Source organism: Hemicordylus capensis, chromosome 16, assembly GCF_027244095.1.
Source record: "Hemicordylus capensis ecotype Gifberg chromosome 16, rHemCap1.1.pri, whole genome shotgun sequence".
NCBI classification, from domain to species: domain Eukaryota; kingdom Metazoa; phylum Chordata; class Lepidosauria; order Squamata; family Cordylidae; genus Hemicordylus; species Hemicordylus capensis.
In genome coordinates, this window is record NC_069672.1 from 8,009,517 (window position 1) to 8,018,994 (window position 9,478).

General features: G+C 48.1%; 1 protein-coding gene across 4 annotated transcripts in view; it reads left to right on the top strand.

Moving 5' to 3' along the window:
- Nucleotides 1-9,262, top strand: part of VPS13D (vacuolar protein sorting 13 homolog D) — a 171,515-nt gene extending 162,253 nt beyond the window's left edge. For 3 of the 4 annotated variants that reach the window (XM_053280941.1, XM_053280944.1, XM_053280943.1), the window contains 2 exons: nucleotides 4,860-5,100; nucleotides 8,018-9,262. In XM_053280941.1, coding sequence (XP_053136916.1) covers nucleotides 4,860-5,100; nucleotides 8,018-8,149 — 373 coding nt within the window. In that variant the 3' untranslated portion in view covers nucleotides 8,150-9,262. The remainder of the gene's footprint in view (nucleotides 1-4,859; nucleotides 5,101-8,017) is intronic. The other variant, XM_053280945.1, reaches the window with a different exon arrangement.
- The last annotated feature ends 216 nt before the right edge of the window (nucleotides 9,263-9,478 follow it).

A 9,478-nucleotide genomic window follows, 5' to 3' on the forward strand; every position in this document is an offset into this window, starting at 1 on the left:
AAAAACAATAACTGCCATCAGTGATTGGCTAACTTTGCATTTTCCAGATATCAGGATCGTGAAAATCGTGCCAAGGATGACTGCTAGATATTTTTAGATTACGACTAGATTTTTACTGGCGGACGACGCTTCTCGTTCTAGAAAACAAAATGACCTCACACCCGGTTTGGCTTACCATGGTTATATCAATATGCAGAGGAGAAGCAATCGAAGTCGTAACTTATATATGCCACTTAAGTTGAAAGTGGTAAAAACACCTACAGCACTCAAACTCCCAATGACTCCAGCACACCGGAGGACCTCATTATTTGTGGAACCACTGTTCACGGTTCTGCATATCCGTGGGGTGTCGCATTGACACCCATTTTCAGTATCCACGGATATGAGAGGATTAATACCCACGTATCCACAGTACCTAGATGGCCAGAAGTAGAGTTGCCTTGCCCCTCCCCCCCGAAATTCCAGGTTTCACCCAGATTTTAAGCATCTCACCCAGATGGCTTAGCCCACCCAGATTCTCCCGGATTCCAGCTTTCTTTTTATTTTTTTTTATTTTTTTTTAAGCTAAGCTCTAGCCCTTGTGGAAGCAGATTTATGGAGCAAAACGTGCAGTCACTATTCGGCTCAAAAATTAGTTTCAAGCCTATTTACATAATATGCAAATTAGGCACCCAGATTTAATAAGCCAGAATAGGGCAAGGCTAGTCGGAAGTTACCGTGGAGGCCACTTTGTTTTCGGGGAACTGTTTTGATGCTCCCTGGTTTTTAAAAATGGACTTTTTCCTGCGATTTTTTGTGGTTGGGGGGGGGGTGGCATTTCATTATGGGGGGGAGGGATTCCTGGGCACATACGGATCTGACGGAGCACACCACAGTAAGGTGTGTTTTGTTTTGTGTTTTGTTTTGTTTTGTTTTTGTTTTTGTTTAGTTCTGTTTTAGTTTTTGTTTTGTTTAGGTTTAGTTTTAGTTTAGGTTTAGTTTTAGTTTAGTTTAGTTTTAGTTTAGTTTTAGTTTAGTTTTAGTTTAGTTTTAGTTCTTGTTTTGTTCTGTTTTGTTTTGTTTTGTTTTGCTGTTATTTCATGTTTTCTTTCCCCATAACCCTAATACCTCGTTACTCGCCGTTCCCTTGCTTGCGCTAGTAGTCAAGGAACAGAAGCCCTGCGAGTAACAAGGTTCTCCTGTACTCCCTGCCTCATGCCCCTTATTTGGGTAGTGGGATGTTGACAACCCTAATTCCAGCCCTTAATGTTCTTTCACACCCTCTCTTAATCTAAGAGAGTCTCTGACAGGGGCAGATGGGCTGAGTGGCGGGGTATACATTACATCACTTTTAACTGGGCTCTCCAGCTTGTGTCCCCGGAAGTTGCATCATCCCCTTTTGGACAACAACTCCCACCATCCCCTTTTGGACTACAACTCCCATCATCCCATGTCACTTTTAACTGCACCATCTGCTAGGGCAGGGGTTCTCAAGCTTGAGCCCCTGGGTGTCGTGGGACTACCACTCCCATCATCCCCTTTTGGACTACCACTCCCATCATCCCTGTTCTTGAACTCTGTTCTTGTTAGAAAGGTGAGGAGAGGTGGTAGCAAGCGTGACGTGTCCCCTTAGTTAAGCAGGGTCTGCCCTGGTTGAATATGAATGGGAGACTTGATGTGTGAGCGCTGTAAGAAATTCATTCATTCATTCATATCTATGTAAACCACTTTGGGAACTTGGGCTGAAAAAGTAAAGGTAAAGTGTGCCGTCAAGTCTGTGTCGACTCCTGGCGACCACAGAGCCTAGTGGTTGTCTGTGGTAGAATACAGGAGGGATGTCCCATTGCCATCGTGGGATATAAATATCCGTAGTCGTGGCAGGAGAGATGGGCCTCCCGGATGTGGTAGGTTTGAGTTATGCCCGTAATTGGAAAGGCCACCTGGGTTAGCCAAGAAGTTGGTCCTTGAAGTGGTTGCACGGTTGTCTCTGGGACGTGGACTTGCTCTCCTGCATTCGCTCCTGCCAATACAGCCCCTCCCTTAACACACCTCCCCCCCCCCCGCCACACCTCTTAATACAGTTCATTGACTGGATCAAGTTGTGGAGAAAAGTGTTGGTCTTCTGGATAACTGGCCTTGTGGTAGCGAGCATGACTTGTCCCCTTGGCTAAGCAGGGTCCCGCCTGGTTTGCGTTGGAATGGGAGACTCCCATGTGTGAGCTCTGGAAGAGATTCCCCTTAAGGGATGGGGCCGCTCTGGGAAGAGCAACTGGGTTCCAAGTTCCCTCCCCGGCAGCATCTCCAGAAAAGGGCTGGAAGAGACCCCTGCCTATAACCTTGGAGCAGCCGCTGCCAGTCTGGGTAGACAGTACTGAGCTGGGTGGATCAAGGATCTGACTCCGTATATGGCCGCTTCCTATGTTGCTGCTCTCCTTTCACCCAGCTCCTGATTATAGTTATGCGTTGCCTACAGCAGGGCATCGTGTATCATTCAAAGCAAATCCAGCCGGGACCCTTTCAGAGGCCAGCAGGTGCCCTAGGGCAAAGTACGCCCGCATACGGTAGCGCTTAAGAGCGGGGAAATTAAATCCATGCCGCAACTTGCCCAGGGCGACCCGTGGCCACCCTCCGGTCCCCCGGAAAAAGAAAGCAACATTGGTTCAATGGGGTGGAAACATTGCAGCACAAGAGAAACAGAGAGCTAGACACAGAGCCCTCTCCGCCAAGGGGCCTTGTTAATTTATTAATGTATATATTTTTATTTTGGAAAATCCAAGGCAAGAGGCTCTGAGTTGTGTTCCAGATTTGAGTCACACATCACTGTTCATTTCCACTTGCTGACATACATCTCTCCCTCCGGGATCCTGCTGCCAGACCTTCTGGTGACCCCTGAAGACAATTGTGCACTCGCTCGCACTCTCTCTCTTTCTCTCTTTTTCTCTCTTTCTCCCTCCCTCTTCCCCCTGCCCAACTCCACCTTTCCCAAAGCCCTACAGTTGGGGATTTTTGCAATACAAAATTTGAAAAACACCACAAAAGGCGGTCCCATAGAACAAAGTCGCAGCCATGAAACTTCTGGAGAACTTGCGGTTCCCTCCCTCTCCCGCTCAAAATCCCCACCACCAGCCCTACATCAGGAAGTAATTTAATTACACAACAACATTTTCCAGAAGTGAAACAGTGGGTCTAACTGGGGGTGGGGGGGAGGAAATGTGGAAACATTTAGCTAGAACAGTAGAGCGAGGTATTAAAACCTCTTTTATGGATTTAGCTCCGAAGAAAGTCTGCAAATGATTTGGTTTTTCAATCATTTTTCCCAACAACAACAAAAAAATCACAATGGCAGGATAAAAGTCGGAGAGGCGACGTTGTGCCGGGTTTCCCACGACAAGAACACTGGGTGTCTGTACCCGAAGGAGAAGAGTTCAGGCAAAACGGGGAACGGGATCGAGAAAGGGGTATAAGATGTTGGTCCATTCTACTTGTCCAGGGTGGGAAAACATCACCAATAAAATGAGTCAGTAAAGGTTGTGGGTTGGTTTAAAATATTTATGCCCCGCCCCTCCAGCACAATACCACTTCGGGTGGCTCACAACATTAATTAAAATAGACACACTATAAAAGAAACAATTAAGAAAATTGAACAAGTTAAACGACCAAACTAAAGCCACATTTAATAGCTGCACATTTTTTAAAAGTTTCAGATTAGAAGTTACGAGTAAAAAGCTAAGACCTAAAAAACCTACCAAATAGACGCAAGTGGATACAACTTTTAAAAGCCCCTCTGAAAAGATGTGTCTTTAATTGTTCTTGTTTTTAAACACTGATGGAGGGAGCATAACGAAGCTCTTCCAGGAGGGCATTCCAAAGCCGAGGGACCACCACCGAAAAGGCCCTTCTGTCTCTAGTCCCCGCCAGGTTTGAACGCCGCCCAGGAATCCTTAGCTTCCAATCCATCCTTGGCCGTGAAGATAACTTAGTGACCCTGATCCTCTTATCCCCTCTTCACCTAACCATTCTCCCACGGCTTTTGTGAGGGGATGGAAGGAAGGGGCACGTGCCAGGTTTGCTTCCTGTGTGCTGTTGCTGGTGTTGAACAAACGCATACTAGGGGATATGATCAAAATGGAATAATGGACTAGACCAGGGATGGCCGACTTGAGGCTCTTTGACTGCTGTTGGACTACAGCTCCTATCACACCCTGTTACAGTTGACAGTGGCCGGGGATGATAGAAGTTGTAGTCCAACAGGAGCTGGAGAACCTCAGCATTGTCTACAGCAGGCGTTCCCAACCTGTGGTACTCCGGATGTTGCTGAAGTACAACTCCCAACATCCCCGGCTGCAATTTATTGTAGCGGGGGGCGATGGGGCTTGTACTTCAGCAGCATCTAGAGAACCACAGGTCAGGAACCCCTGGACTACACTGACTGGCAGCAGCTCTCCAAGGTTTCAGGAGGGGCAGATGCTCTTCCAGTGAGCTGTAGACCCTTATTCGTGTATGAAACTGCTGCCTACTGAGTCAGACCCTTGGTCCGCCGAGCTCACGGTTGTCTACGCTGACTGGCAACAGCTCTCCAAGGTTTCAGGCAGGGCTCTTTCCCCGCCTTCCTTGGACATGCTGCTAGGGACTGGATGACCTTCTGCATGCAAGGCAAGGCCTCTTGTCACTGAGCTACAGCCCCATCCATATGCTTCAGCCCTGACAGATCCCTCTAGCTGGGCCTTGTTGGGACCATGCCGCCTTCCTCTTGCTCTGCTCTTTGCTTCATGCATCATCACAAGGCATCCCAGAACTGACCAGGGTCCTCCTAGCCCCAAATCCCGCGCGGGGAAGGCACCGCACGAGCCCCAACGCTGACCCGCCTTCTGGTCTTGCAGCTTCATTGCGGTGGAGAACATCGACAGCTACTGCGTCCTCATTTCTTCCAAAGCCGTCTACTTCCTGAAGAGCGGGGACTACGTGGACCGGGAGGCCATCTTCCTGGAGGTCAAGTACGACGACCTCTTCCATTGCCTTATCTTGAAGGACCACGGGAAGGTCTACGTGCAGCTGACGAAGAAGGCGGTCAACTCAAGCAGTGGAGTGGCCATGCCTGGTCCCTCCCACCAGAAGCCCATGGTAAGGAGATGGGCGGTGGGGGGGGCTCTTTGCCCTGATTGAAAGACTTTCTGGCTTGGGGGGGGGGGGTTTGTTTCAAATAGTTCTTCCTTGATTTCCAAGAAACTTATATCATTATTATTATTATTACTACTACTTCTTCTACTACCGCTATTGACTTTCTGGCTGGAGGAAGAAGGGGGTTTTTTTGTTTCAAATATTTTTTCCTTGATCTCCAAGAGACCTGTAGCATCATCAATAATAATAATGATAGTGATGATGATGATAATTGAAAAGGTTGTAGAAAATGAAGATGCAAAATTATTATGGGACTTCTGACTACAACCCGACAAACATCTGCCACACAATACACCAGATATAACTGTAGTCAAGAAGAAAGAAAAACAAGTCAAAATAATCAACATAGCTATACCAGGGGATAGCAGAATAGAAGAAAAAGAAATAGAAAAAATCACCAAATGCAAAGATCTACAAATTGAAATTGAAAGGCTGTGGCAGAAAAAGACCAAAATAATCCCAGTGATAATTGGTGCCCTGGGTGCAGTTCCAAAAGACCTTGAAGAGCACCTCAACACCACAGGGGCCACAGAAATCACCATCAGCCAGTTACAAAAAGCAGCTTTGCTGGGAACAGCCTATATTCTGCAACGATATCTATAATAACCAACAGTATTGATGATCAAATTCAGCCATCCCAGGTCCTTGGGAAGGACTCGATGTCTGGATAAAACAAACCGGTCAATAACACCTGTCTGACTGTGTAAACAATAATTAATTAATTAATTAATACAACTTTTTTATTAGCCACCCAATAACACATTTTCCCCAGGGCATCTCACAACAACAAAACAGGGAATACATCCACTAAAAAAAACCCCGAGACCGTTTATCATATCAGATAGAAAATTAAAGGTGTTTTGTGTTATAAGACCTTGTTTTAAACCGTCCGTTTTTCAAAAGCATCACAAGCCGAGGTTCTGGTCTAGGAAGGGCGCCCCTTCCTTTCAGGCTCCCGGCTTAGCCGTGCTGGGCTACGAAAGAAGGGGAGGGAAAGAGTTAAAGACTAAACAGCGCTGTTCCCCACCTCTCACATGGGTAGGATTGCCATCAGGAAATCTATGACTGTGTGGTTGCACTTCCTTGTTTATTTCTATTTATACGCCCGCCCATCTTCCTCAGCCCCTAGAGCGGTTCACCGCAAGAGAGAACCAATTCGATCAAAGCAGAACAGACGCAGCTAGAAATGTAAAAAGCATACGGGGCAGCTCCTTGGCCAAAAGGCTGGATAAAAAAGGGGTGGCTTTCACTTTCCTTTTTCTTGGCTCGGGCCTGAAAGGGGGCCGCCATTGGTCCCCCGGGTCATAGGAACATAGGAAACTGCCATATACTGAGTCAGACCATTGGTCTAGCTAGCTCAGTATTGTCTTCACAGACTGGCAGTGGCTTCTCTGAGGTTGCAGGCAGGACTCTCTCTCAGCCCCATCTTGGAGATGCTGCCAGGGAGGGAACTTGGAACCTAGATGTTCTTCCCAGAGCGGCCCCATCCCCTAAGGGGGATAATCTTGCAGTGCTCACACATCAAGTCTCCCATTCAGATGCCACCAGGGCAGACCCTGCTTAGCTATGGGGACAAGTCATGCTGGATACCACCAGACCAGCTCTCCTCCCCTTACAGCGAAGAACGCTGCTGTAGCCATTCCCTGCAGTAAGCCGGCGGGGGGCTGGACGAGAAGGCCTCCAAGGTCCCTTCCAAACGCTTAGCATTCTGTGATTCTGTGGGACCCCAACTGGAACTTAAAGGAGCGTGGTTACTAGAGAGGGAGGGGCTCCCCGAACCATATCCCCGACCCCCAGCCACCTTCTCCAGTCACCACTCAACGCAGGAGCATCCTGTGACGGGTCACATCCAACCGTCTGTTAAAGCCCAGCCCGATGAGAAACGGCCTCCACCATCTCGGTGTTCTAACGACTTGGACTCTGCGGGGTTGAGCCACCCAGTGGGGCAGCGGGGGAACGACTTGACTTGCAAGCGGGAGCTTTACCGATTCGAATCCCCGCTGGCCTATTTCGCAGACTATGGGAAATGTTTCCCAGGCTCTGTTTCCCAGACTATGGGAAACACCTATATCGATATAGGAGGGTGCTGAAAGGCATCGTCTGACACTGCTCACGCGGGAGGAGGCAATGGGAAAGCTCTCCCGTATCGTACCAAAGGCAAGCACAGGGCTCTGTGGGTGCCACGAGTCGACACCGACTCGGCGGCACACTTCACCTTACCTTACTCGTTTATTTATTTATGTATTTATTTTATTGTTACATTTATATACCGCCTTTCATTTAAAAAAAAAAAATCCCAAGGCGGTTTACAGCAAAATTTAAAAAACAAGATTGTAAAAAAGACACAATTAAAATATTAAGCTAAAAATATAAAACAAATCTGATTTAAAAATTTAATGCGCACAGAGTGCCTTGATACTGCCGCCCAGAACAAAACCCATTCCACACAGAAATGAAAAAGCTTAGAGGGACCGCTTCTGCCTTCTACCGAGTCAGGCCCCGGGTCCATCTAGGTCAGTATTGCCTACACAGACCGGCAGCGGCTTCTCCAAGGTTGCAGGCGGCAGTCTCCCCCCAAGCCCTATCTGGAGATGGTGCCAGAGAGGGCCCTTGGAACCTTCTGCACGCAAGCAGGTAGGTGCTTTTCCACGGAGGTCCGGCCACATCCCCCAGGGCCTCAGGAGAATATTTTACAGTGCTCACACATGTAGGCTCCCATTTGAATGAAAGCCAGGGCAGGCCCTGCTTAGCGAAGGGAGCATTCCCACTTGACACTGCAAGACCAGCCCTCCTCCCCGTAGTTTTGAGTACAATGGGCCCCTGTTCCATTGCTTGAGCCAATGCCCTTTCTCTCGCACAGGTCCATGTCAAGTCCGAGGCCCTCGCCGTGAAGCTCTCTCAGGAAATCAACTATGCAAAGAGCCTTTTCTACGAACAGCAACTGATGCTCCGATCCAGCGCGCACCAAGAGCCACTGGAGCTGGACTCCTGACCACGCACAATCTCCGAGGGGGACAGAAGCCACCTCTCTGCTCGGGAAAAGGCCGGAAAAGCCCCCTGGGAGTCCGCGAGGATGTTCTGGGAGACAAAGTCCCAGCAGCCAGCCGGGCCTCGGATCGCGAGATCAAAGACCTGTTTGGAATGCATTTAGCGATAGGAAAAGCTCTGTATTTTCTTACCATCTGTGTGTGTGCGTGTGTGTGTGTATATATATATATATATATATATATATATATATATATATATATATATATATATATATAAATATATACATTTATATATACGCCTATACATACATATGTATGTACTACTGTGTCCGTGTAAATAAGAAAGTACACTGGGGAGTTGCGAGTGTGTATAAAGGTCTATTTCCTGTAAAGAAATTAAAGGAGAGATTATATTGAGTCTTCTATTGCACTGATTCTCCGCATTTGGAATTGCACATTTTTCTGTAGAGGTGGTAAGGATTCTGAGTTGGAAGGTGCCGGGGCGCAGCGTCTGGAGTGAACGGCAAAGATCCAGGTCAGGATCGGAGCAGGGTGTTCTGATTCCCAGTGTTCTGCGGGACTTCCCCCCCTCTTCTCCCCCCCCCCGCCCCCCGTTTCCATTTACAGGGTGGTTTTGCTACTGTCTTGGAAGGGTGCAGACAGATAGGGGCCCTTGCAAAGGATTGGCAGGGCCTGAGCGTTCGCTCTCCTGATAAGATGCTGGTGTCTATGTGCTTCCTGGCTGGCCTGAATACATGGGGACGCGGGAAAGGGTTTTTTGGTTTTGCTTTTTTAAAATCAACTAAGCAACTTCCCCTCTTTTTGGAGACCTTTTGGTTTCTAAGCATTCAGTGTTCTGAGCGGCCGTTTGGTCGTGGTATCACTTTGGCGTTTCAACAAGGCTACTTCGTTTATAGCAGGACAGGCGTCGGAAAGAGATGGTGTTAATGCACTCAGAGTTGTCCCCAGCAGACCTTAAGCAGAAAACTGACTCTCGGACCAGGGGAGGAGGGGGAAATGTCACTGCCTTTGTTGGGGGAAAGAATGGAAGTTTATAAATTTCATATTGCAGTCCTGTAGTTTTGAATCTGCGGGTTAATAAAACGCTGCTGCTGCTGCTCTCTGTCTCTTCTTTTGTGTCCGATGACGACCGAGAACACCAGCCCGGTTCCCAGCCGGTTAACTCTGGGACATTCATCCGCTGTGAAATGTCTTGGGATTGCACACATCTTCTCCAGCTTCCGCCCCTAGGTGCTTGGAGAGAAACCAGGACCGCTGGCTGGGCTGGCTCATGACACTCAGGTTTGATCAGCTCGTCGTCTTGTCACTTTGGA